This window comes from Cygnus atratus, chromosome 5, assembly GCF_013377495.2.
Source record: "Cygnus atratus isolate AKBS03 ecotype Queensland, Australia chromosome 5, CAtr_DNAZoo_HiC_assembly, whole genome shotgun sequence".
NCBI classification, from domain to species: Eukaryota; Metazoa; Chordata; class Aves; order Anseriformes; family Anatidae; genus Cygnus; species Cygnus atratus.
The window spans coordinates 31,195,390-31,222,160 of record NC_066366.1 but is presented as its reverse complement, the minus strand read 5'-3'; the positions used below and the strand labels follow the sequence as shown (position 1 = coordinate 31,222,160).

The window sequence follows — 26,771 nt, the reverse complement described above, 5'->3', positions numbered from 1 at the left end:
TTTGTAAACATACTCATATAGCTTTGAAGCTAACTTCTTTAGCTGCTGTCTCAGTTTGAGTGGAGATTAGAAAGTGAGATATCAGCCTCAGAGATAATAACCTCCTGGAAAACCTATGCAAGTATAAGAGCACATCATTGATGTACTGTTTACATACAGATCCGTGCAGCTGCAACAGATCTAAGAGAATTATTTATTACTGTACACACGACAGGTTTGGATACATACTCAATCCAGGAGAGCTGTTTGAACATGATTAACTTGAAGCCACTCCTGAAAAGCAAAGGATGCAAATGCTTGCACCAATTTTGCATGAAAACACGCTCTACTTCCCCAATACTCTTCACTTGCACTACTTTGTCATTTAGTGGAATAATACCCTATATGCGTTTAGGATCTTGCTCAAGACTACTTCAAGTACCTACAGAATTTATTCTGCACAAGGGTAAGACAGCAGCATGGGACTCAAACCAGGCTAAACAGGCCAGTAGAGCATGGCGACCTGCAGACACCAGTTAGCACATCACATTGAAATGCTTTCACAAGCAGAACTAACATTACACCTGTTTTGACTAATTAAAACATATAGTAACTATACACGATTACAGGAAGAGTTTTAGGCTAACTGCCCAATCAACTGAGCATTAGTTATGACAGTACTAAAAATACTAATGGAATTCAAATGCTATTGGATGTCACTATGAAAAGCAAAGCTTTCACCTCCACAGAGAGAGGCCCTTAGAAGCAAGGGCTCAGAAGCAGAGATTTTGTAGATACTATAAAATGCATATGCGATGACTGGGAGAGGACAAATCCACGTTCTATTTCCAGATCACCTCTTGACTTAGTGCCCACACAGAGATAAACCACTTCCCTTCATGCTTCGCTTTCTCACCAATCCTGCTATAAAAGCCAAGGCTGACTTCAGTGAAGTACTTTAATTTCACTGTAAACATTTTCACAAAATACTCCAAAAAAGCAGTATAAACTCAAGGTATTCCCTCATTCACTACGTAACAGTAACAAGAACCAGACATTTTCTGAGCCATGTACTCAGTAATGGCATTTCCCTCATCGTACGCTGGCCTGGTCCATCATCCAACTTTTCAAGCTGAGAAATTTCAGAAACAGAGCTTTCCCTGCGCAAATGTACGTCTAATTAAATCCCTTTTAAAGAAAATAAAAATCCTATACTTAAATACTGAACAACCTTCAGGCCTTTATCAAGTTTTCCAGTTTGTGCTTTTCAAGTCACCAACTTACCACACAGCACAGAGAACTACTTCTTAAGGGGGCATTAAGTGGAAAAGGAGCCAATGCAAAACCAAGCACAGTCCAAGAGTAAGCAAAGATAAGATTTTGCCAACAAGAACCACCACCACGGAGAAGCAGCAAACCTCAACAGCAGAACGTCAAGCCTTCAAAACAAATGAGATGTCATGACAACTTCCTATTTTGAAGGAACGTTACCAATCAGTAGGGGATTTTTGCTTGTTTTAAAGCAAAGGGATGGATGTATTTTACAACTCTGTGATGTAAATGCAATTTGCCCACACCCTGCACCTGCCCAGAGCCTGGAAACAGCACACACGTTAATTAACTTAAGAAAGTCTGTTAGAGCTTTTGGAGAATGCTTCTCACAAGTAAAAATAACCTACAAAGAAAATAAGGCATTAGACTACTTCCTGCTACAACATCCATTTGCCTCCAGTTATTCAACCTCACCGGATAGCATACGTTAAAAATGCATGTCAAGGCTAAATCCGCTGCAGATCAGTGGCTGAACACCGACTATATAAAGCCACAAGCGCCCCAGAGCGGGGCGGGCAGCCCGGCATTCCGGCTGCCTAGGAATCCTCAGCAGGCCTCAGAGATGGGCAGCGCCGGGCCGACAAAGAGCCAGCCTACACGCTGGGTTTCCCTACAGGCAGCAGCGGTGACTTACACCTGACAAAAACGGGAGCTTGGAAGTTCATCATGGCATGATGCCCTTCAGCAGCACACTCCTCAGCCCCTCACGGGGATGTCATCATCCTTTTGCATCAGGGAGCTCTCTCCTGAGGCAACCGGTTGCACAAATGGCTGGGCTGAGCTGCACGAGAGTACCACTGCTGCCACAGGCCGGGCAGGAGAGGTGTGAAGAGAAAGAAGCAACTCACTGCAAAGCGCATTCAGAAAACCTTTTGTTGGTTGATGGGAGGAAGAGGTGGACACCAGGTCCACCTGGAAGGAAGCCTCCGGTCTAGAACAATGAGGAACAGATAGGGCCTTTAGGCCCTAGAAAGCACTGAAGTAACCGCTGCTAGGCTAGAGCATGGGTAGTTTGGTTAGCAGCAAAACTTCTTTTGCCCATCTGCTGAGAAGCCTGGTCTTCTCAAGAAAACCTGGAGAACACCACAGACATCTGAAAGTGGTATGCAACCACCTATTGCAACCAACTAACGCTACACAGCGAATCAAAAACATAACCAAATAATGATTTATTAAAGCCTAGCAAAAGAGAGGTTTTCCTAAAGAAAAATTTTTGTGACTATCAAATCATTTCCCTGTCCTACATGCTGCTGCAAAAGCCCTTGTACAGACTGCTGTACAAAACCAGGTAAATCACCATAATGAAGAGGGCCTATAGTCAAATTTCATCCCCTCAAGCAGAAGTTATATGGAATAAAGCACCAACATTCATAAACTACCTTTCCTTCCCAGAATCACTGCCCTTGAGGCACCTGAATTCACTATGCATCTGCTTGCTAGACTCTTTCCCCAGTTACCTGAATGTTACTTCAGGTAACTGGGGAAATTGCCCAGTTACTTCTGGGCATACGTGGGAGGTATTTTAGCATTCCTGCAGAGATGCTGATCTCTGCAACCCGGCCTGATCAACAGCCAAAAACTTACGGACTTACTATAGTTAAGCCATGACTAACAGCATTATTTTCCCCTAGCACATGAACAGAGTCATGCATTACACAAACTGGTTTGTGGTCATATTTTTTTTGAACACGGCAAAGGAAATAGCTGCATTGCAGCACAGTAGTTACAATGCTTGTACAAGATGCAAAACTTTAATTCCTCTCTGCTTCACTGTGATTTAACTTCATCCTCATGACTGAGGGTCCCTGAGGGCAGCCGGAGGGCATGGGAGACCCCTCAGCAACGAAGCAGCACTGCTGAACAGCAAAGGCTGTAACTGAGTTGCCAAGCGATCAACTATTTTGACACTGAGCCAGGAGATAAGAGTTGTTCCATGGATCAAAGTTCTCTAAGTTCCTGTTAAAAGCAATGAAGTTAACTACACTACCCTCAAAGACATCTGCAGGAAGTGCTCGTATGTGATCCCATGAATACTGCTGTTTTTTTTTTTTTTTTTTTTTTTTTTTTTACAATATACAGGGAAGGTATACTGGAGATAAGGAGACTATAGAGAAGTACCTTATACAACAGACCAGCACGTACGCAGGAACACCTGGCATGAACACAGACTTTTCCTTAACGACTACTTTTACTACAAGCAAAGCTAAAAATGGGCTACAGACCAGAAGAATATATACGCCTTAAATCACAATCAAACTGGCTTTCTAATTTCCTATATATAAGCAATGCTAATAATCTCCCAATATCCAAACTAAGCTTTCCTTGCTGTAAACTGAGACAGTAATACCTCCCAGTGAAAGTAAATACCTTACTGCTATCTTACTTATCACACTGGAAGATTCAGGAATATACACTGCCCTAATCTGAATGGAAAGCTGTTCAGAACCACTGTTGTACACTGTCATTTCAGAGACTTAAAAACCACACACCTGGACAACTGCTGTTTTCTCCTATATTTCCAGTTCTTTTCCAGACTTGTATAAACTTTGTTTCTTCAGGTGTTTTCCTCAAATACCTCATTTTCTGAGTATACTAAAATTCCTGTTCCTCTTCCCAAATTGCCTACAACACTATTAAGGAAAACTGGACACACTACTCCAACTGAGACACCTATCATTGCCCTTTGGAGAGGGGCCTTTTACTACCATAATAGCCTCAAACACCAATTGAGACAAAGTTTTAATAGGAAGCAACACAACGATGCACAAGACCTGGGACAAATAGCCTACTTCAGTTATATATATATATATATCTGTGACTTCCAAAAGAATTCCTGTCAGCTTATTCTGATAATCTTGCATTGCTTTGTAAGAGGTCTTCAATTAACAGACCCATATAAGAAAGACAGAACTAAGTACAAAATCAAGTGGTTGGTATTTCTGCAACATTTGGCTGTTTTATTAGGTTTGTATTGTTGTTGTTCTGTTTTTCTTCCCCTTTCCTAGGTATTTGAGCTTATGGTACCCTTCACAGGTGAGCAAACTACATCTCTTTCACAGACTGGAAGTTAAGAACAGGTACTCAGAAAACAAATCAAAACAGACTGCTTTACACGTCCTATCTATTGCAGTTCCACAGAAGCAGGTAGCTGGCTTTAGCAAAATGACTCAAGACTCCCTAACAAAGGTGTACGCACCACGTACTCATACTTCCTAACAAAGGTCTGTGCACTAGAGAGTATTTAGTCGCTCACTGGGCTCTTTATACAGTCACAACAGCATTAAAAACCCCTGTGGAGTGATTTGAGACACTCAAACCAAGGTAGTCAGGTCATTTGTCAATATATGGAACTTTAGTGACAAGTAAATTCAAGCTAAGGATCCCAAACATTAGGCTGGCAGTCATCAATGATTCAGCAATAGAAATACAAGCTTCTGTCCAAATTTTCACACCTCTGAAAGACAGTCATTTCGTTCCAGTGATGAATATTCAGGGCTCCATCAATTTGGGATCAAAATGTAGAATAGCCTAGGTCTAGATGAAAAAAAAAAATCCCTTACCCAACACACAATACTTTTTTCCTTTTTTTTATTTTAAATAAAACAAAAGCATTTTTGTAAAGCATTATATTTTCTCATTTTTGTATAATCAGCTCAAGTCAGGAAACATCTCAAATCTTATGTCACCATCTGGTGGCAAAGTTCACAGAAGACAAATGTCAGATATTAAGAAGAATTTTATCAAGCTAGATTTGTCTCCAGATATTTTATGATCTTTGTCTTTAAAAGATAAAGCAGAAAATCAATGGAAAAATGTCTTCATTTTATCTAGATGAAATTATCTAGGAATCTTAGTATCCTTGTACATAGTTTGAGTATGTATTTATATGACAGTCGTTGTCATAATTTTATTCTTTGTACTGAATAAATATCAGAGCCCTGCATAGGTTATGATGCGTTTGGCTAATCTCTCTTCAAACACATGACGTTTTCGGTCACAGGTGCTAAAAGTTACCTAAAATTTGGTCACAGTGACTCAAGTGATAGACTAACACGGTTTGGCTAAAACCAACTATTTGCTTGAATTTAGAGCGCTAGAATATATAGCATCTATTTACAAAACTTTACATACAAAAATCAGTCTGTGATGGAACATACATGGTGATGCAAACACAGTTGTCTTTTACTGCCAGTTCCGTTGAAGCCAAGTAAGGACGGAAAAAATACAGCTGTCTTTAACAGGAGACACAGTCTCTTCTCAGGTCAGGAATGGAGTTAATTTCCTAAGGTAAAGAAGTTACAAACCAAACTTCACTGGCCCTAGTGTTCTGCAATATTCACCCCCAAACACTGCAGTCCTAACGGGGAGGTACTTTCAAAGCTCAGCAAACCCATTAACGAAATTAGGATTTATCAGTTCAGCAAAGCAGTCAATCAGCTTAATGAAGTAACTGAGGCTTGTTTGAACTAGGCAGCCAATGAGAGACAGCCAGAAACAGGCAGCGGAGACCTAAGACAAGCGGCCCCGGGAGCGCCCGCTGCAAATAAAGCCCGTCACACCCCAGCCCTCTCCTTGCGGGTCACTCCTCAGCATCTGCCTGTCCCACAAGCCTCGGCAGAGCTGTACCGCAGGGAGAGGTAAGGAGAAGGGAACACCACTGCAGCGGAGCACCAAGTTTACACCGATACGAAAACAAACCCTACTCTCCCATAGAAATAACAAACCGAGCCCTTACAGAACAACCCCAGAAACGCAGCACAAACACTGCGAGGCTGTGGTTGCCGCGCGTGTAAACTTTTAAAAGCCCAGACCCAAGAGCACCGCTGGGAACGGCTCTCCGCTTAAGCCCGCACGCGCAGCGCCGCCTGCTAACGCTCCTCTGCTCCGCCGCATCCCGAGCCCGCTACCGGGGGCTGACCGCGCCCAGCCGCGGGGCCACCGGCCGCTGACCGCCGCCTCCCCTCGGGCTGCCACTTGCACGTCCTGCAGCCCCGACCCCCCGCCACCCTGCAACCTCCCCCGGCAGGCCCGGAGCCGTGCCCGGTGCCGGTACTCACCCGCGGCGCCCCCCGGCGGGGCAGCGGCCCGCCCGCCCGTCCCATCCCCGCCGGCACTGAGCGCCCCCACCCGCCCGGGCCCCGCCGCCGCCGCCCTGCAGCACCAGCGCCGCGGCGACCCCCCGAGACCCGCGGCGCACGGGGAGGCGGGGCGAGCGCTCAGCGCAGCCAGTGGGGCGGTGAGGAGGCAGCCGCGCTGCAAGCTGGGAAGCCTTCCTCTATCTCCCGCGGTGCCTGCTGGGAAATGTAGTCGTGGTGGTGGCGCAGTGCCCGGGCGGAAGGGCGACCTCCATTACGCGGCCGATGGGCGGTGCTGCCTCCCGCTTCCGCGGGACATGGGCTCTTAAAGGGTCGGCGTGGCGGGGCGAGGCTCGGCTCAGGCTCGGCTCGGCGGTAGGTGCGTGTCCCCAGCTCTGTCTCTCTCCCGGGCGCGTTTTGGGGCAGCGCGGTCGCTTTTCTGGGCACAGCCGCGGGCGGTGGCGGGGAGCGGAGCGCGGGGCGGCGGCGTTAGCAGCGCCCGGTGCCCGGGCTGTCGGCGCCGCGCTGAGGAAGACGATAGGGAGAGCAGGAAGCGTGCGGGGACGGTTCCTGCCTCAGCCCCGGCCCCAGCGCTGCAGCCGCGTTGTTCGTTGGGCTTGGGGGCCTGAGGGGACAGGGGGCTCCGTCCTGCTGCCGAGACTGTGCACCGCTCCCTGTTGGGTGGGCACAGTAGCCTAAGACATAGGATAACCCTTTAGTTTGTCTAAGGAAGTGTCTTTAAAAAAAAAAAATCTCCTTCTATGCTGGCGATATGAAATTTCTGAAAGCACAACAGTAGAACAAATCCTCGATAAAAATTCTACCTACTCTGTAACCTCTCTAGTTTTTAATCTTTACAACAAGGCCTAGAAACTTCATAAATAATGGTCGTTTTTCCTAAAAATACCATTTCTTTAATTTATCGTCTCACGGGGTAGGCAACAGCTCACTTTCTCGGTGAAGGAGCCGACAGAGCATCCCTGGTCACCGGAGGCGGTATCAGAGCTGATGGCTGAAATTACAGCTCGGGAGATGCTGGCTCTCCGTCAGCTGCTGGAGCAGCAGGGTTATGACATCTCCTGGCTCATACCTTTCTGATGAGGTTATCCTCAAGAAGGTGGAGGCTGCATCTCTCAGTCATGTTTTAGATATATCAGTTGGGAGATGTTCAATATTTCTTCCTTTGTACTTGTATACGTAAAGACAGAAAATCAGTGGAAAGCATATTTTAGTGTGTTCAATAGTGCATTGTATTAAAAGGATAAAGTACAAGAATTCATTTGTAATTTACCTGAAATGAAGAGGTAACCAAATAATAGGAATTCAGGAATGGGAGGGATAGGATTCTTTCATACCACAACATTGCTAAAAATGAATAATGTGGACATAATATATACGAAAATTTTCCACTTAACTCTACTATGTGCAATACCAGACTGCAAAAAACCTGCACTACATACCAAGGAGAAAAACAACTTGAGGATTTAAGCATGGAGCCTTGCTGGAACACTTTATAGGACTTAAGTAGTTTTTATTCGTGGCTTGGGAATAGCTCCTCTAAAATCATCGTCCTCTTGTGCTCGGAAGGGAAACTTAATTTCTAGTTTCAAATTAGCAGTGTGGGAGAAAACCTTGTGGTGTTGATTAGAGCAGGCTAGGCTCAAATAAAGAGGACCAGTAGACAATGAGGAATTAATCCATGATATTTGGCAAAGGCAATGGATGTCTGACACTTCTGAAAGGTCTTTGGTCTGTTGGAGACACAGAACTGCTCCATGTCTGCCAGAGATGCAGGGCTGAATTTTGTGACCATTCAGAATGGGTTTGTGAAAGTACAGGTGATCAAAACAATTTTAGGTCTAATGCAAGTTAGATCCATCTGGTTTAGGAAAAGTTGTCACTTCTGACGGTCCCTCCCTTTCAAAATTAAAATGTTTTGAAGTGTATTAGGTCAGAGGGATGGAAGAAATGCATACAGTCTCCAGCTGTAATGATGTTTTAAAAATATTCCTATACTGAATGCTGATTTAAAACAACTTCTGTTTACAGTAGGTATCTTGATGTTCTTTCCAGATGCAGATGGTGTAATTGTGGCTCAAGAAGCACTTTTGTAGGCATTCTGGTGGCTTGCAGTCAGTATAAATTCATAAAGATCTGTAAATCAGAAAGTACTTAAAGGTTTTGAGTGCTTTGGATAGCACAACTTCAATATACCATGACTATTATGAAACAAGGAAGTAAACTTTCTGTTTTTTCTTAGAGTTAGTAAGTATTAGATTTGCTTTGCAGCCTGTGCTGGAGAAAAGCTTATTCAAGCTGTGTAAATTAACTGCTATAGCTTTTATTACCTTGAAAGCGTTTACAAATATTTTTCTTGTGCTTATTTATAAATGAAAGCCTGAAAAGACTATTCAAAATACATCGAGAGCAAGGTTGCAACTTGTTTTCTTTTATACGTGTGCCTTGCTTATGCTGGAAACAGAGTGTTGGTATAACTCCAGTTAGATGAAGAAACTACTAAAACGCTTCAGGTGCCTTATGTGCATGTACCAAGTGAAGACATCTAAGCCAATCATGCTTTGAATGGGTCTGACACCATGCTAATACAAGCCCCAAAGCACCTCTTATATCACTTGTTCCTCTGCAGGGAATAGCTTAATTGGGGTTTTAAACTGTTCTGTAAAATTGCCTTTGATCTCTTCCTCGGCCTTCTCTAACATAAACGTTTTGTATAAGAGTGTCAGTTCAAGGCTTTTCCTGGGGTTTTGGAGCCGCTAACTTGAATGCATAGCAAGTAGGAGGGAAAAAAGTCTGTGTAGACATGCATTCCTTTCCCTTATCTCCTTGTTCCTCTTGTCCAAGTGATAGAAGTAATTTAACTCTTGTCCATGCTCAACTAATATCAGAATTAGAATGTTTTGCTCTGGATGATGGCAGTAAGCTTGTAGAATATCTTCGCACAATTTGCATCAACTTGTGAAGAGATAATGTCTTATCTACTGCTTGTGGTCAGAGCTGGAAATTTAAAGAACTTCCTCCTGCCCCCAAGTCTCCTAATTAAAGCATGTTGGAGAAGGCAGATCCTTATGATTGCAGGCTTCGTGTCTGCTTGCTGCCTGTGTTTCTCAATGAGCCTCCGTTTTTATAGGGCAGTGATAGTTAAGCTGAATAATGTATTGTCTTCTAACTTGGTAGAAAAGTTTCATGAGGCCCATTACTTCAGGAAAATATGCTTTTGATAGCAGCCTCAGCTCTACACTGTAGGTGCCAGGTTTTCATTTGTAGGGGTGGGCTATGAGGGGAGTTGCACTGGAATGTGTTTAACCATAATCCTTGTAGTCTGGTAGCTGAGTAAATACTGCAAGGAGCTGATAACAAAAAGCAAATATGGCTGACTCCATGTCCTTCTTTAAAGAAGTTCTGCTTTGTATTTAGGCACACTGCAAATTATAGATCCTTGTGAGGCATGCCTAGGTTCTGGTTTAAAACTTGTTTCTCTCTAAACTGGGGTACTAAACTAAAACAGCAGAATGCTTCTTTTATAAAAAAGCAAAGAAAATGGACATTGTTGATACTAAAAATAAATGCTTGCATTTAGCAAAACTTATATTATGATAAAAAATATATGCCATGAATATTTCAGTCGCATTGAGTGTTTTCTAGGCAGAAAGACTGGGGCCTGTGTACCCTTTATGTGTGTATCTTGTGTTCTGTTGGGATAGCTGAGCTACTCTGCCAGTAAAAATTGCCTCATCTTAGGTGCTATATTCTTTAGGGAAATCTTGCAGCATCCCTACCAGCTAGGCATCTGCTATGTTCCAACTACTCCAATTAGACACCTAGCTACAGAGTGTATTTCTCCGTTGTTGGAAACAGGCTTTTTTGGAAATGCTTGATTTCTTCTCAGTTACTCCCACGTGCTTGTTTGGGTGTTACAAACCGCTGTGTGATAAGTCCTAGGGAATATCTCTGTCTGGCACTGCCTTCCTCCGCAGAGCTACTGCGGTCTGCAAAAGCATGGCTGACCAGCTCAAATAGGAGAATCAAGTTACAGCCTGTTTTGGAGTCCATCAATTTTGGATATTCAACTTTGAACAGGCATTATAATAAAACCAATTCAAAAAGCATGTTATCCAAGGCCTATCTTAAGAAGGAAATGCATCTTGTACATAGCTCTAATGGCAGTGGCTGAAAAGTGAAGGCGGGTAAGGTTTTTGTGGAGTCCAGAGAAACAGAAGGTGCTGCCGCTGTTTTCAGTGGCATAAGATCTCAAGAACTGATCAGAAATGACTGGAACCCTCTTACCTGTGAAAAAGCTTGTCAGAACACCTGTCTCAAAGAGTCCGAGTGGTTTGGTTTGGCTTCCTCTGACAGAGGTCCATTATCCTAGCAAGTGTAATTGAGCATGTGAACTATCTCTCCAGATTTTGTTGTTTTGTCCCACAAGAGGCAAAACACTACAGGTATCCTAATATGAGCATCAGAAGAAAAGCACAGGCATAAGTCAGCTTCGAGGCATCCTGGAAGTGACTGGGTTAAGAAAGTTTTGCTCCATATTATGGGTGTCTGCTTTGTGGAGGGGCTTTTCTCTTCTGTGTCATGCAGCTGGATTTCTTCGGTGTTAGGTCAACTCACAAACAGTTGCAAGAACAACAACCATTGGTCTGAGGGAAAGCAGGACGGAAATGCTGTGGATTTCCACAGAACTTCTTGCTTTCTGGCAATAGAGTTGTCTAGAGAGCTGTGAGAAAGCTAGAGGAAAGCCAAGATCATCTGTGAGCTGATAAAACTGGTAGTTTCAGCAACAAGTGCTTACGTTTTCAAGCTGTCTGGTCTCAGATGCAACCTCTGACACTTTCTGGGTTTAATATTACTCCAAACTTATTTGTGCGAAATATGGATTGCTAGTTCTTTAGTAAGGTGATGTAAGCAGGATGAAGTTGGGGAGGTATGGTTTGATAGCTAATAGTACATGAAGTAGCTCTTCAGGTAATTACTTCCATATTTCAGCATTGCCTTGTCTTTCATAAGACATTAATAATTCTGCAAGCCCAGGGTGAATTTGGGATTGCATAGGTGAACTTCAGTCCTGAAGTTAATTATTGCCTCACAGTAATATGTTACCTTCCAGATTATACCATCAAGAACTACTAGCTTGAGAATTGGAAGTGTTGGCTGTTGTCTCCTTCTCCTTTCTCAGTCTCACTGCAGTTCTGTTTTTATTGTCCTCATGAACTTGTGGCTCTAGTGCACAGGATGACATTCTGACAGTACTGAACCAAGTACAGAACTCCTTATCTGGCCAGATAAGGTTTACACTCTTCCTTCAGACTTTAGGCACTGTCATGACATGAGGGTAGTAGAACAATGTATTTGCTACTATCTATTCAAAGAGGCGAGAGCCTTATTACCCAGTTAAGTCTTATTTTATAAACAAATGTTTATTTAACACATGGCTGAGAGTTTTATTTAGTGTCATACCCTGCTTCAGAAGCACAGAAACTGTTACTGTATTGTGTAGTGGTGGCTGTAACAGCCTGGGTCCAGCAGTTGCGCTTACGCTGGGTAGCCTGACCCCACAGCTGCAAAGAGAAGCAGGACACCAGGGCTGCTGAGAAGGAAATCTCTAGATTGCTCTGGGAATACAGCTGTGTGTCCAGCCCTGTTCAGCAGTTACAATGGGATTGTTGGGAAGCTGTTGCACTTGCAGGGCAGGGGCATGATATCCCTGTGGCTCTCTAGGACAAAACATGAGTTTCATGGCTCCAAGCTGCAGAAGCATTTGACTGTTGTAGGTTTGCCCAGGCCTTCCCTGCTTCAGGTGCCACACAGTGACAGCAATCAGGATAGTAAAGAAATACTTATTCAATGCCAACTATATAACTGAAATTTCATCCTGCTTCTGAATATTAAGTGAATGTAATGTTAACTCTTCTAACTTAGTACTAACTTAATAAGTTCCTGATTGTATGGTCAGACGACTGGACTAATGTGAACTGAACTATTAAGCCTTATGAGAGCTTTTTTCTTGATTGAAAAAGAAAAAAATGTTGACAGCTACTTAGAAAAACCTCAGTCTTAGGCTGAAGAGGTATGTCATATGCTAAAGACAGATCTGCTGATATACTCCAAATCCTGAAGTACTTCAGTTATATGGGATTGTATCAGATATGTGCTTCCTATAAGGAGCTGTGAACATGTGTTCCCTAGCTGACAGCTAGGTGAATCTGGATGAATTTCTCCTTCTAGGAGCAGTTACTAATGCTATGCCTTCTAAAATATGGTTTTTGTAAGGAGAAATAGAACATGGTTTTGCCATACAAGCAGGACATTTTGGAGTGGGTATCTGGATAACCTGAATTTAATTGGAAGCTGCTGATGTGAAAGAGCAAAGATTGAAAAAACAACTCTTAAAGAATTTCCTTAACTTCAGATTATTAAAGTCTTATGTAGCTTGGGACTTCTGTTCTTCCTATTGCTAGGAGTACTGGCTTTATTAGCATTCCTCCAACAAAAATGCACAGTCTTAGCTTTGAAAAACACTTCTCTGATAGCAATACACAATCTATCAACTGACTTGCTTTTTCCTGCTGTCTCTTCAGGCAAAAATATATCTCCTATTTACAGTAAAAGTTAAATCATAGTGTATTAGGACTTGAGTTATATCTAAAGAAAAATCTTGGTCTCATCTTATTACAAGGAAAGTGAACTCAAACATTTGCAAGAGTTGCAGAGATGCCACTTATAACTTCCTGCTGCTCTCACATCTGAGGGATTCACCATATCATAAGAATTATTTGTAAAGTGCTCCTGGAATCCCTTTAGGTGGTGCTTGGTCCGTGTTAGTGCTTCCTCTTCGGACTGTCTTGTCAAAATCCTTCACATAGAAGGTGAAGAGCACTTAAGGTTCATGCTAGGAATTTAAGTACTTCAGAAAACTATTTTTTTCCAGATTACTGGGTAAACAACTGTTTTTCCAACATGGAAAGGCTTTTTATTTTAAGACTTGTCCATGTCCTGATTTTTGTCTTAAGCTAACAATAGATAGTTTTCCAAAAATGCTTATGAAGTCAAGTCTTGGAAAGGAAACAATTACATGTACTGATTGTTCCTGCATTTCTCATAGCTCTTTGGTTATATCATATCAGCTGAACAAATGTTTTAGTGCCTTCTGAACACATTGTGTTATGCCAAATGAGATGTGTATGTCTTCATTCTTGGAATTGTCTTGTTGCAGTGCAAAATACTGATAAAAGGCTGTTTAGACTTAACCAATAGAATTATTTGAAGTGTTCATACTGTCTGTTATCTCTTACTCCAGGGAGAAGATTCTCTTTTAACTTGATTACTTGCAAGTGATAGTTCCTCATCATGGCTGAACTATCGGCTGAAGAAATTCATCTAAGGGCCAACCAGGTCACTGATGAGGTAAATACTTTAGGAAGCTATCTGGGTTTAGAATAGTTACCTGCCAAGAATACAGTATCTTTTTAAAATAATCTAGGGTGATGATTTTGCAAGAGTATAGCCAAATGTTCCAAACCTCTCTTTACTTAGTAAATACTAGAGCCAAAACTAAATTTATTCTTGGTTTCAGGAATAAACTTTTCAGTTGTAAAGCCACCTACTTGGCGAGTACTCCCCACACAGTTCTGATTACTGAGACAAGGCAGATTAGGTGCTTATGCTTGATTCTTAGCCATGTTGACACTTCATGCATCTAATTCCTTTCTAATGAATTTTAGTTAAATAAAAATATACTTTATTTGACTTTTGTATGGGATGAGAAAATTACTGTTAAGTACTAGAAAAAACAAGTGTTTCCGCAGTGGCTAATTAACCTCTAGGATGGTGATACATAGCTGCAACACAAATGTAGTATTACATATCAGCAGGTTGATGAACTTGTGTAAAATAGTTGCCTTACTACAATGAACTAGTAAAGAACACTTTCAGAGACTGATATATGCTATTAACACTCAAAATTCTTCTCTTCCTAGTCTTTGGAAAGCACAAGGAGGATTCTTGGCTTGGCCATTGAGGTAAGGAAGCTTTTTTCCGCTAGGGCTTTATACATTTGAAGTATGAGAAGCAACATTTTAACTATCATAAAGTGCTCTTCATCACTTCTTGTCTTTCTCAAACTTTTTTAGAAAAACATGTCATTGAGTTAGAATGACTTAAACCTGGTGTTTTCAGATTACGTAATTAAGGTCACAGAAAGGATCAGTGTCCTTTTTGACTGCTTTGCTCATAAGCAAAATAGCCTAATCTCCAAACGCTACAGATCAATTGCATACAGTTCTGTGTCAGTCAGTCATGGCTTTGGCAGTTTTGTCACTTGGTTCTCATAGGACTTTGCATTTTTCTTCGAGCTCACATTGTCTGTGAATAGTGTGAGAATGTCCTGCTTTGAGGAGGAGGGTATGGCTTAGTAGAGTGTGGTAGTGTAGTAGAGGACAGGGCTGTTCCTGCTTCTATACAAAAGTAGTTCTGCGTATACCTTCTTACCATCTGTTCATCAGTTGTAATGTTAAAAATAATTAAATATGATAGCTCTCTCGTAGTTCAATCTAAGTATTACAATACATTTTATATTCTTTTTGTAATATAAAAGAAATTGAGATAGCATAACAGGTGGTGATATTACCAGGCTAACGTAAGATCCAATTTGAAGCTTAGTGTACTTTACTACAGAAGTTACTCCTAGCATGAACTTGAATTATAAAATTTACTCTAGAGACCTTCAGATTTTGCACTGGTATATTGAAGTCTGTTTTTATATACACAAACTTCTTTCTACAGTCTCACGATGTTGGCATCAAGACTATTACAATGCTGGATGAACAAGGAGGTGAGTTCTTCCTTCTTCCTCCCAAACATTAATGATTTATCCTACACTTTTTAGAAAAAGGATTATCATTCAAGAGTTGTGGAAACTAAAGGCGTTTTAAAAACCTGTGTGTGAAGGTAGGTGACATGCCATAGGATGTGGGGAAATGGTCTTAAGTTGTGCCAGGAGAGGTTTAGATTGGATATTAGGAAGAATTTTTTCATGTAGTGGTTGTTGAAGTATTGATATGTGGAGTCCCAAGCTCTGGAGGAATTTAAGAAATGTGTGGACGTGGCATTAAGGGACATGGTTTAGTGATGAGACTTGATAGGCCAGGTTGATGGTTGGACTTGATGATCTTGAAGGTCTTTTCCAATATAGATGATTGTGATTCTGAAAATGAGATCTATTAATTGGCTATTCCCATGCATTTGTAGCATTTACAAGAGTTTAAAGTAGTTGAGAAACTATTAGTTACAATGTGATGCAGGTTGTGCTACTGAAGCCTTTCCTTTCCACAACAGCAGGACTGACTGCATTTATTCTAAAAGCAGCAGCAGAAGGGCTGTTCTGAGGACAGGGGAAAATGGTTTTGATATAGTAAACAAAACTTAATTACTTAATCTCTTTCTGCAAAATAAATTCCAGAAAGCAGGAAAGCAAAAAAGACACTTGTCTTTATATCAGGATGGAACTGTATCTTGTAAGTTCCTGCTGTAAAGGAGTGTAAGTTCACCCCCACCTCCAAATGTGTGTTTATTCAGGTTACTTGTTCTTCTTCTAGAACAGCTAAATCGCATAGAAGAAGGCATGGACCAGATAAATAAGGACATGAGAGAAGCTGAGAAGACACTGACAGAACTCAACAAATGTTGTGGGCTCTGTGTCTGTCCTTGTAACAGGTTGGTTAAATTGTTACACTGGTCTAAAGTTCTTGGATATTCCCAATAGCTATTGCACTGGGAGATGGTCTTTTATAAAAGTGAAAATGATGAATCTCTGGGAACTTTGTTTTGGTTTGTGGAGGTGCACACTTCTAAAATCATATGAGACTAGCTAAAGCTTACTTACATCTGACCATATATTGTGCAACTTTCAATGTAAATGGACCTACTGTGCAACATCTTGCACATTTGAACCCTAATCTCCATAAAGCAAAATGATTCTATGATTCTGAAGTGTCTATTCAGTAGAATAGTACCAATGTACATACAAAGGAGACCAAACTGGACTACAAATAGTTGTATGTAAATGCCTGTGTCCCTTAGAAATGTGATCTCCCCAGTCATTTATTCTCGAAAGTACTTCTCTGCTAACTTATATAAAGGCTGGTAATGGTGGACCATTCAATGTTATAATTCAATATCATGCAAAAAGATTTGTTTTGGAGGAGGGTAGTATTGGTTCTCCATGCATTTAAAAGAAGTTCATACTTTTAAGGAGGAAGAGAGTAGAACAGATGTTGGTGTTAAAGCTTTAATATTTCACTAGTGACTATACAAACTCTTGCATGTGTGTTTCATGGTAATTAATATCTGTGTGTTTGCTTTTAGCCCTTTAGCATGAGGAAAAAAGACACAACTTACTCAACTGAGAGGTAGTAGAAACTTGAGTAAAAATCCTTTGGAGTAGCTGAACCTGCTTATCCAACAAAATAATACTTAGGGGATCGTTTGGGATAGATATGAATGTGGCTTCTAAGACTGAAAATCTTACCTTTAGTATCTTGAAAAAGCAGATAGTTCTGTTTTGACCTCTAGATAGGCGTGCATTAGTTATTAGATAGGCGTGCAGTGTATATTAGTTTTATCAAATTGTTGGACTGAGCACTCTGACACACACAGTCATTGTTTTCTGTAGTTGGCTATTTTATCCCACTGAATTTAATTACACAGCTTATTGCCACTGAGCAAACTCAGGATCTGTAAACTCTTCTGGCACCCCAAATACATGAATAAAAACAGAAAAACATTGTGTACCAAAATGGGAAGTAATATGCAGGAAAACTTAATAGGTAAGTAGAGGGCAATGAGGAAGAAAATGAATGCTGTTCATATACTTTCTAGTATGTGAAACTTTCTGTTAATGTCAGAGTTCTTTGCCAGCTGGCTATCTCCAAAGTTTTTCCTTTTACTAAAGGTAAATCATAACGTTTAACAGATGAAATACTGCTTTTTCTCACTTCCACTACACTTAGTCACTTCATTCACAAAAGCTTTGCAAAACCACAAAATATCAGCAGTACTCTAATATAATCTGTGCACTAATATCAATTTACCTGTTTGCTGGTCTTTACTATGACTTCTTCTCCATTCTCTCCTAACACTGATGCTTGCTTTCTTAAAATGAAGACTAGGATAAGAAGCTGTATTCGCTTAACTGGTGAAAGTGGATTTTAGGACAAGGTCAGTCTTACTAGCACAGCGTATACGTTTAACCAGCTGTCTAAGGTGATGCTTCTCCTGGATGTGTGCTTGCATGTGCATGATGTCTGCACGCATGTCTCCTTGTGATTGTGATGTGTTGTAACAATGTCAACTATTATAGATTGCATTGGCTGTGGGAAGCTTGACCAACTGCTTGAACCCTTGGTGTTTTGCTAGGCTATATAGATTGCTTTACTCTTACAGAAACAAAACACAAGAAATGTGAATGCATAGTAGCTTAAACAACTCTTAAAAGATCAGGTGATGAGATTTGTTCTTAGTAGTTGTGTTTAGTTTAAGTAACAACTTCTGTTTCTAGTGGTCTAATTCAGATGTGAAACTTTTCAGGCTGCTTTTTCAATAAATTCCTCACTGTTGCCTCTGGCACTGAATAATTTGTTAATTCAAAAGCCAAGTGTGCAAATACCTCCAGCTGCTGCAACTTTAGCATGAATGAGACAAAAATGTAATGCTCAATCTTGTTGTAGAAAACCTAAGGAGGTATTTAAGGCTATGTAGGCACAAGCTGTTAGAATTAACTAGTTCAGGTTGCTGTAGGATTCTCCTGGGTGCGACATTTCCATTATGAACTGAGAGACGACTCCTTTCCTTCCCCTTGAGGTATTCATGCTAGGCTGTATTTCACAGGTCAGCTCCTATGAGAAGTAATTTCCTATTGTGTTTACATAAATGTCCAAGGAATTAGAAGAGGATATTTTTTCATTATAGCTGATTTCACACCTTTTCAAATATGAAACATCTGGGCTACTGATGTTGAAGGCACTACAAATATTGAAATCTATTAATTCTAATTGTGAGGTTAGATGTACTGGAGACACTATATATATACATATACATAGTATGTTTTACTTTCACATGCTTCCACCAAAGCAGAAAAGTGGCAGTGGGGTCTGGGTTATCCAAACTTGGAAGTGACAACAAACAGAATATTCTTCTCAAAATATGTTCTTTAGATGTCACAAGAAATTACTTCAATGTAGATAACTTACTTCTCTGTTAATTTCCTTTCTCTCTTGCTTCTGTAGATATGTTTTCGTAGATGTGTGATTCTTGAGATTGCTTCATGTTAGTGTTCTGTGGGCTTGCTTGTTTTTTTTCTCCTGTATTGTTTGGTGTTAAGTGTAATGGTAATTTGCAGAGTGAAGGAGCTGTTATTGTTTAAACATGATTGTTATTTTCTAATGTTTCCCAGGTTCATTTTGGTTAACATCAGAAAGAAGGGCTTGGCTATAGAAACTGTTGAACAAAACAGTAGAGATGAATGGTGATCTTGCATAGTGTAGCTTCTTGTATTAGTGGGATTTTTTTTCCATTCATCTGTTTTTCTTCCCTCAAAAGTACCTAAGCATCACATTAGATTAACTCTTGTTTTAAATGCAACCTTATGACAATGTAAGCTTTCCTGATGCTGTTGTAAGGTTCCTCTCTTCTGTTCCCTACTTCAAGGGAAATACTGTGCTTGTACTAACACTTGAGACAAGATTAGCCAACTGTCCGTAGAGTAACTTGGTTATATTTGTACTATCATGATATAAGAAATTGTAATATCTAGACAAGGCTTTTTATATCCAAAATCTAGTATCTTTAGGGCACAAGACAAATGTTTCTGACAATCCTAGATTAATTCAGGACTTCAATCAGGATGCCATTTTTTTCTGATGGAGCAGTTCAGATATCTGGTTTTTACGGAGTAGGACGAAGAACTTTGAGTCTAGCAAAGCATACCGAGCAACATGGGGAGATGGAATGGAGAACTCAGCAGATCATGTGATATCCATGCAACCAAGAAGTATAAATCAACAGCAACCTCAGACTTCTGGAGGACCAAGCGGTGGATATATTACACGGTTTGTTTCTTCATAGTTATCTATCCTAAATGCAGGAATTGTAATCTACCAGTTGTCAGCTTCTTTCAGATAGAATTTAAGTGAAGATGCTAAATAACAAGCTCTTTACTGTTACTTGGAGGATCTATTAGTCTTTGCCATCTCCTCTCCAAGTAGCACATTCTCAATAGTGTAATGTTTCACCTTGTACTTCCTTGCTCTATAGTGAGAACAGTAGAGTTCTATCTAGTGTTTTGTTTCTGATAATACTGTTAAAAATGTCAAGTACTCTTACTGCCATACAAGTACATTTGAGGCAATTTCTTAAAATTTCTCTAGTAGCTGCTTTTAAATTCTAAGGCTATTTTTTAGTAGTGGGTAGCCTAGAATCCTCTTTTTGGTGGGTTGCCTGCTTGGAATGTATCTGTTTTAAATGAGAGAATACCTTGGCTTGACTACATTGGCTGTCAGGTGACTTTGCAACAAAAAAATTCTATTAGAGTAGAATAATTTTAGGGTATAGTAAAGCGAGTTCTTGATTCATGGAAACACTCTTCAATATTTGAACAGGATAACAAATGATGCCAGAGAAGATGAAATGGATGAAAATCTTACTCAAGTAGGAAACATTCTTGGGAATTTGAAAAATATGGCTTTGGATATGGGCAATGAGATTGATGCCCAGAACAAACAAATAGACCGGATAAACGTAAAGGTAAGTGTCAACTGTGTTCTCTGCCTTCAACGTAAGGATTGTTACTAAGACGTGATAAGGCTCACTGTCTAATTGACCTGTATTTGCAGTAAAATATGCAATTAAGATCATAGCATCCTCTGGTTGTCATGACTTGAATGAGAGAGAGAACTTGGTGTTTGGGTATGTAGCTGAAAACTCAAGTACTTTATAGTGTCAGAAATCTTAAATACAGCTCTGGTCACTGCTTATTCTGAAAGCAACTAAATTACATCGGATCAGAAGCGTAGACTTTTTTGTAAGTCTAACTGAGATCTTTGCTTTCAGGCAATCTTCTTGTGCATGGTAGGGAATAGTTGGTTGTGTTTTTTTTTTTTTTTTTAAACAATAGCAAAACTTGTAAGGAATTCTTTTTAAAAATAAATACCAAAACCCAAACTACTGCCATAGGTATTTCTTTGAGTTAGGGCAAAATCTCTCCAGGCGTGTCCATAAGAAATAACAGCTTTTGTGGATGCACGGGGACATGGTCTGCTTTCATCTGCACATGAAGTTAGCTAGTCCCAGCCAGAAAAATCTTTGTGCCACCACTCCTCCCCATTTTTTTTTTTCCAAGATGAGCTTCCTCAAATAGATTAATCATATATGAATCTGATTTGGGGGGTTTCTTCCAGTGAGCAACCAATGAGGAAGTTGGTCATATTACAGAAATCTGCATATCTTTAAATGAACAGAAGCTCTTTTACAGCCTTCTTGGTTAAGAAGGGAAATAGAAGCTTTAATGAATGGTGTACGTTATGGATTTTGAAAAAGCAGAAGTAGACACGTTGCTGTAAACTTATAAAATAAAGACAAGATGGGAAGTCAGATATCACTGAAAAGACAAGATGGGAAGTCAGATATCACTGAAAAGACAAGATGGGAAGTCAGATATCACTGAAAAGCCCAATAGGATTAACAGCTCTCAAATGTTCAGAACAAGACTGGCTAGTGTGACATAGATGCTGCTTGTGCCTATGTCAGCATCTCAATTTTGACTAGTAATTAGTAGTAGGTGTTATATTAATGTCAATCAACATGATCTTATTGGACGTGTCTTAATTGTCTTTCACTGTTCTCTGAAACTGCATATCTGAGGTAACTTCCAAGTGAAGTAACTCAAACATTTTAAAAAGACACTAGAACTAAAGTTCATCAGAATTTAAAATGTGAAACCCTTAGCACTTACAAAGTGGACTGAAAATTGTCGGTCAAATTAACTGCAAATAGGAATGACTATTTTTAGCATTAGTGTTTCTGTTCTGGTAGTTTCAAGCATCTATTTTTTCTTGATGCTTTCATTTTAGTGGTCTGAATAAATCTTGCTCATTAAATCTTACTAACTCTTGAATATAATCTAAAATTAGAATTGCATTACGAAAGAGCAATAAAAATGCCAACTGCAGCTCCTGGCTTTGAGACTAGCAATCTATGCTAGTCTCTTTGCTATCTAGCTATGGTCTCAGCATACTTTAATTCTTTTCTGCAAATAACCATTTTCAAATGCAGTGAACAATGTGGAAACTGAATCAAGATGTTGAAGGTAAATCTCCAAAGGACAATACCATATAAAGAAACAAGGAGCAGTACTTAGCTTAATTCCAGGAGATTTGATATGGATTTTTTTTAAAAAGTCCAATCTATGTGGAAAGTATAGGCTTGATTGGGTGACTCCAGGTAGCCTGCAGTGTTGTTTTACAATCGTAGTCTGAATATACCCCTAGTAAACACATTACTGCCTTTTCCTTGGAAGAGTATCTGCTAGTTAAATCCATGTATTTCCAAAATGTGGGTGGCTTTTTTTTTTTTTTTGACAAATTTTTGTAATATATTTCTGCCGCGCCCCAGCCATCAATGTGAAGGGCAGGAAGGAAAGAACGTGATGGAAGGGCTTGAACTGCTGATGTTATCATGCTACTTAATTTCAGTATAAGTTTATGAAATGGCTAATCCTTGCCATAGGTAGAGATTCTCAGGAGTTCCACTCTTCATGGCGAGAGGAAAGGCTAGCTTTGTGCTTATTATCCCTGCTGCTCATTCTCTACAGCAGACTGGATAGGGTATTTCAAAGCCCCTTATCATACCATTCAGTAAAACTGTATCTTGATACTTGTTCAGCCTATATACGGTGGCTGACTTTTGTGATGCTCTGGCAGCAGTAAGGCAATAACAAAATAAAGGGCTTTACTTACAAACGCCATGCTGTTATGATACCATGACACTATAGATGTGTGGGTGGAAACCAGGGATTTCCACTTAGCAAAACAATTCTAACATTATACCTAGAGGTCACTTTGAATTTTCATTATTACTATTAGTCCATAATATTGAAGCCTCTCTGTAGGGGTTCTTATGATGTCCAAGCACTTGGAGAGAGGTGATCCTTAATTCTTTGTTCTGTAAATTCTCCCTGACTTGCTGAAGCAGGCTACTCTATATTTTGAGGGTTAGCTAAAGACTAATTTTTTTCTCCTAATTTTGTTTCTGATAAAATTGACAGCCTAAGATTTAAAAATAAAAGAAATTTACTTCTATCTTACAAAAATGGCTTCTGTTCTGTCTACTGTGATAATATTCTGCAATTCAAAAGTTCCTGTCAGTTTAAATCTTTAGGGTGTTTTGTATGCAGTTTGCAAATGACCTATGAATTTGTCTTTTTCAGGCAGATACAAACAGGGATCGCATTGAGCAAGCCAACATCAGAGCGAAGAAACTCATTGAAAATTAAAACCTTCTGTCATTGTTCAGTGACACTGTCTTTCCAGCTGCAAGCCACCATATTCTTGGATCTGTGAAACTTCCTCTATTCTGAAATGAGAGGGGCTGGGAAAAATGAAGCAGTACCCTTTCTGTAGGGATTCCTTTTCTTTTATTTTTTGTATTGCTTCATGTAAACATGGTCTTGACTCCAAGAAAGCAGTCAACTTAACTTCCTCCTACTCATTTACCTTCACTTTCTTAAACTGCTCAGGGCTAAAAGTGTCATGGCTTTGAGAACTTTTTCATGTTTTATTCCCCCCAGTCTTTTTTCTTGCATCCAAAATACAGTTCTTTATTCAAGTTGAATAAGCAGGGTAACATGAATTCACAGTTGTGGAAAGTTGAGGAGGGCACTTTGCACTGTTTGAAATACCTCATAAGTTAAGTGTCTTCACTAAAACAGGGACTTGGTGAGTATTGTGTGACTTGTATCTCTAAGCAGGTTAACCATGGCTTTACACTTCAGACCACATGACTGGTTTGGGATTGAGCATGTGGACTACAACATTCAAGAGGCCCACTGATTACTGCTTCTGGGTTGAGGGCTTTAAAAACACTTCCTAAACATACAAACTTTAATGTAAAGCTAACTGGAGGGGTGTATAGTTTTCCATTTCTTCACTGTAAATTGACATTTGGAGGCCATGACTAGGAAATCATGCTGCATTTTTCTAGTATTATTGTGTGTTTATATAACTGATCTTAAACTCTCTGTGCATGCGAGTAGAATACAATAAAAATATCCCTGAAGTGTTTCTTTGATGGAAAACTGTGTCCATCATCTAAAAGTTAGGTTTTAAGTGTTTGAGTGAGGCATCTGAACTGGAAGGAACTATAAGAAAATGAGTAGAAAAGCATGCAGCTTTCTCACATCCCATATTGGATTCTATTTTGGCCAGTTGTTACTGGAGTTCAGTTTGTCTTTCTCCAGTGCAAAAGTGACTGAGATCATGCAGAGTTTGTTCTCATAAGTGACTTTGGGGGAGCTTCTTAAATCTACTGAAAACGAAGATAAGTTTATTATAGAACTTCTTTGTCATAAGTCTGGAGGAAGCTTGAAGTATGTAAGAACTGTTTGCTAGTTGTAAATAAACTAGTTCTAAATTAATTCCTGACTAGTTTATTATTACAGACTTTGGATCTGGCAGTTGCAAATACTCCAAGTTGATTACAACTAAAATGTTCCTCATGTGTTGCAGAATAGAAGACCAGGTGAGGTAAAGCTTTCCTCTAATGAGGAAAAACACTTCTGTTTTACTATGATACAACCAGACTTATTCCCAGGGTTTTCTTGATGTTTTTTTTTTTTGACAGTCCACAGGTTATCTTTGTAGCTATTAATAATAAATCCTAGGGCTAAAGAGATGACACTAATCTGCTGAAATGTAAGATGAACAATGTTAAATGTTTTTGTTTTCAGAAGTACAATCAGTGTTACGAGTATATTGTCAGTTTGCTCCCAGCACAACTTGTGTAAAAAAAAAAAAAAAAAAAAAACTGACCAAAGGATGAAGATGCTGCATATAATAGGCCAGTAGTAGACTGTCTTACGTAGGACAGAGTTTTTTTTTACAGGGACTGGATATTTTAGTACCATGTCTTGGCTTCTGTCTGGCATCCAGTAATTATTGGAAAGCTAATGAATTCGGAAAGTTAATTATCTACCCCTATTGGTAATGAAGGCTACATGCTTAAAAACACAAGTAGCAAAGAAGTACTTAGAAATTTACTATGCAATGTTCTTCCAACAGCCTCTTGCTTGGGAAGGCATAGGGAATTTGCATGTTTTCTCTTCCTTCTTATAAACTTTGGGTTAATTGAAGGAATATTTGCTGCTGATTATGAAAGCAAAGCATGCATTATTTAGCTATGATTGTCTCCTGGAACAGAATACTAAAGCAGTTGTGTGTTCTGCTTAGAACAGTGCAAATCCACTCTTTAGCATCTTGAAACACCTTGGAATGTTCTTCTCCCTTGCTATTGCAAGTCCATGTTCTTGACTTCCCTGTGCTCTAGCCACAAATTCTCATATTGACTGAGAGAATGCTGTGATTGGTATGCAAAATCTTCATGTTGCAATGCATATCACAGAAGGAAATAATTTCCAAGACTCTAAGCTTAAGTATTAGCTAAATATAATCTTTTCGATGCAGCAAGAGCCAAACCTGTCAGGGAGCTGGTGCCTTCATGAACAAAACAGTCTGCTTCTTGGATCATTTTACTGTCATCTGTAGAATAGATGCTTACTTCCCATGTCTGTGGAATGTAATCAACACTTCTGCATCTTTGTATTTCTGGTTTCTATTAAGAATGAAGGTTTACAGTTTCTGCTTTTGATTGTTAAACTATATTGTGCACAACAAAATACATACTTCTATAACTAAATGTGGTTTAGAACTATTTTGTCTTAGAAGTGTTTTTGTTTAATTTCCTGTCCTTGAAAAACTTGGCAGAACTAGTTGCTACTATGCAACCAGGAAGTTTCCCTTCTATTTTTATTTCACGGAACTCCTGATGTTAACACGGGAAGGGATGTGGCTGGGAAGAGAGGAATATTCTGATCTTTCCTTTTCTTAAACACTCTAAGTTTTCATCCCTGCATAATCAACATCACCTGACTTCAAACTATCAAATGTGTCCATCTCTTTGAAAGACTGGTAAGACATGGGACTACATTTGAGGATTTTAAAGGGACTAGGCAAAATAAAGCTTTCCTGTCGAGTATTGGTAATACTTGCAAGGCATCTATCTAGTCACATGAGATCTGGTGATTTAACCTTCTACTAATGCAATTTTACCTAAAGAGCAATTTAGGATTGTATTTTCTCTGTACTGGAGCATTAGATTCCTAGAATGCTCTTAGGGGTTGGGGGGGAACACAGACTTGCACCAGTTTTTAGTTGAAAGAACAGTGGTATTTGGGAGTGGCTTGGAAGAAGCGCTCTGCGTACTGTGGTGGAGCTGCCCTAGTATATTTCTACCAAAATTTAGGGAAAAACTATTTGAGACCACCTGAGCATATAATTACTGAGCATGTACTGTATGTCCCACAGACACTTAGACCATGATAGCTCATGGTAAACAATGAAATTCAAGGTAGCGTACTAGATGAAAGATGAGTTAAACCTGTTAAGAGGGTTACATCTACATACAGCATGAGCTACAGCACATGTTGCTTGTGCAGTAACTTGCAAAACTTCTTCCTCTGAAGGCTCTATTGTGAAACAGTTTGTGGTTAACACAATGCAGTGACTTGCAGATGCTAATCCTTTGCTGCACTTGAAACAGCAGTGCACTATCTAAATGTTAATTGAATAAATATATGAAGTGTATCTGAATACCATGAAAAACTGGAGAGCAAGTGAAATCAAACAAATAAAATACATGCATGGATTGTTAAATGTTTTTTTCTACCTCAGTAATTCCTAAGCTAAGATGCAAGTATAGTTATGCATGAAAAGAAAATTAGCAGTTTGTCACTTCTCCCCACACCCACTGTAATGCACAATTACTAATAGGTTAAGTGTACAGAATGATGTTATGTTAAATGACTTGAACGTATTTATTGCTGTGACCTAAAATGTGAGGGTGTCAGCCAGCTTTTTTTCCCCTGAAACTAATACCCTTCTGTTTCCGATAGAAATTTGGATAATTCAGGACTAATTAACCAGCAATCAATATTTGGCATGGTGTTTTCTCCCCTTTGCTTTACAAATATTTTTGTAGCTGTTGTAACTCCGAGGGAGCAAAGGAGCCTAACAATGTATAACTGAAAGGTTTCCATAT

The 26,771-nt window shown here is 39.8% G+C and overlaps 2 protein-coding genes across 5 annotated transcripts in view; one reads left to right on the top strand and one right to left on the bottom strand.

Moving 5' to 3' along the window:
- ZNF106 (zinc finger protein 106) overlaps positions 1-6,507 on the bottom strand; it is a 41,697-nt gene extending 35,190 nt beyond the window's left edge. Inside the window, exon 1 of the mRNA XM_050711033.1 lies at positions 6,369-6,507. The gene's annotated coding sequence lies outside the window, so the exon portion shown is untranslated. The remainder of the gene's footprint in view (positions 1-6,368) is intronic.
- A 31-nt stretch (positions 6,508-6,538) lies between these two features.
- Positions 6,539-25,385, top strand: SNAP23 (synaptosome associated protein 23). 4 transcript variants are annotated; one of them, XM_035540143.1, is made up of 8 exons: positions 6,539-6,765; positions 13,708-13,814; positions 14,387-14,428; positions 15,192-15,240; positions 16,004-16,121; positions 19,361-19,513; positions 20,063-20,207; positions 22,888-25,385. In XM_035540143.1, exons 2-8 carry the CDS (start codon positions 13,758-13,760, stop codon positions 22,951-22,953), a joined length of 630 nt encoding a protein of 209 aa, XP_035396036.1. In that variant the 5' UTR covers positions 6,539-6,765; positions 13,708-13,757; the 3' UTR covers positions 22,954-25,385. The 4 variants fall into 4 exon arrangements, with proteins under 4 accessions (XP_035396036.1, XP_035396037.1, XP_035396034.1 ...); XM_035540144.2 differs by having other exon boundaries at positions 6,643-6,761; XM_035540141.2 differs by having other exon boundaries at positions 6,645-6,765; positions 19,334-19,513.
- The last annotated feature ends 1,386 nt before the right edge of the window (positions 25,386-26,771 follow it).

Excerpts from the sequence above, each read along its gene's own strand:
- SNAP23 (XM_035540141.2), top strand. The coding sequence starts at position 13,758 with ATGGCTGAACTATCGGCTGAAGAAATTCATCTAAGGGCCAACCAGGTC. Across the intron at positions 16,122-19,333 it reads TGTGTCTGTCCTTGTAACAG|TTCAGATATCTGGTTTTTAC; the intron begins GTTGGTTAAATT and ends CTGATGGAGCAG. Across the intron at positions 19,514-20,062 it reads AGCGGTGGATATATTACACG|GATAACAAATGATGCCAGAG; the intron begins GTTTGTTTCTTC and ends ATATTTGAACAG.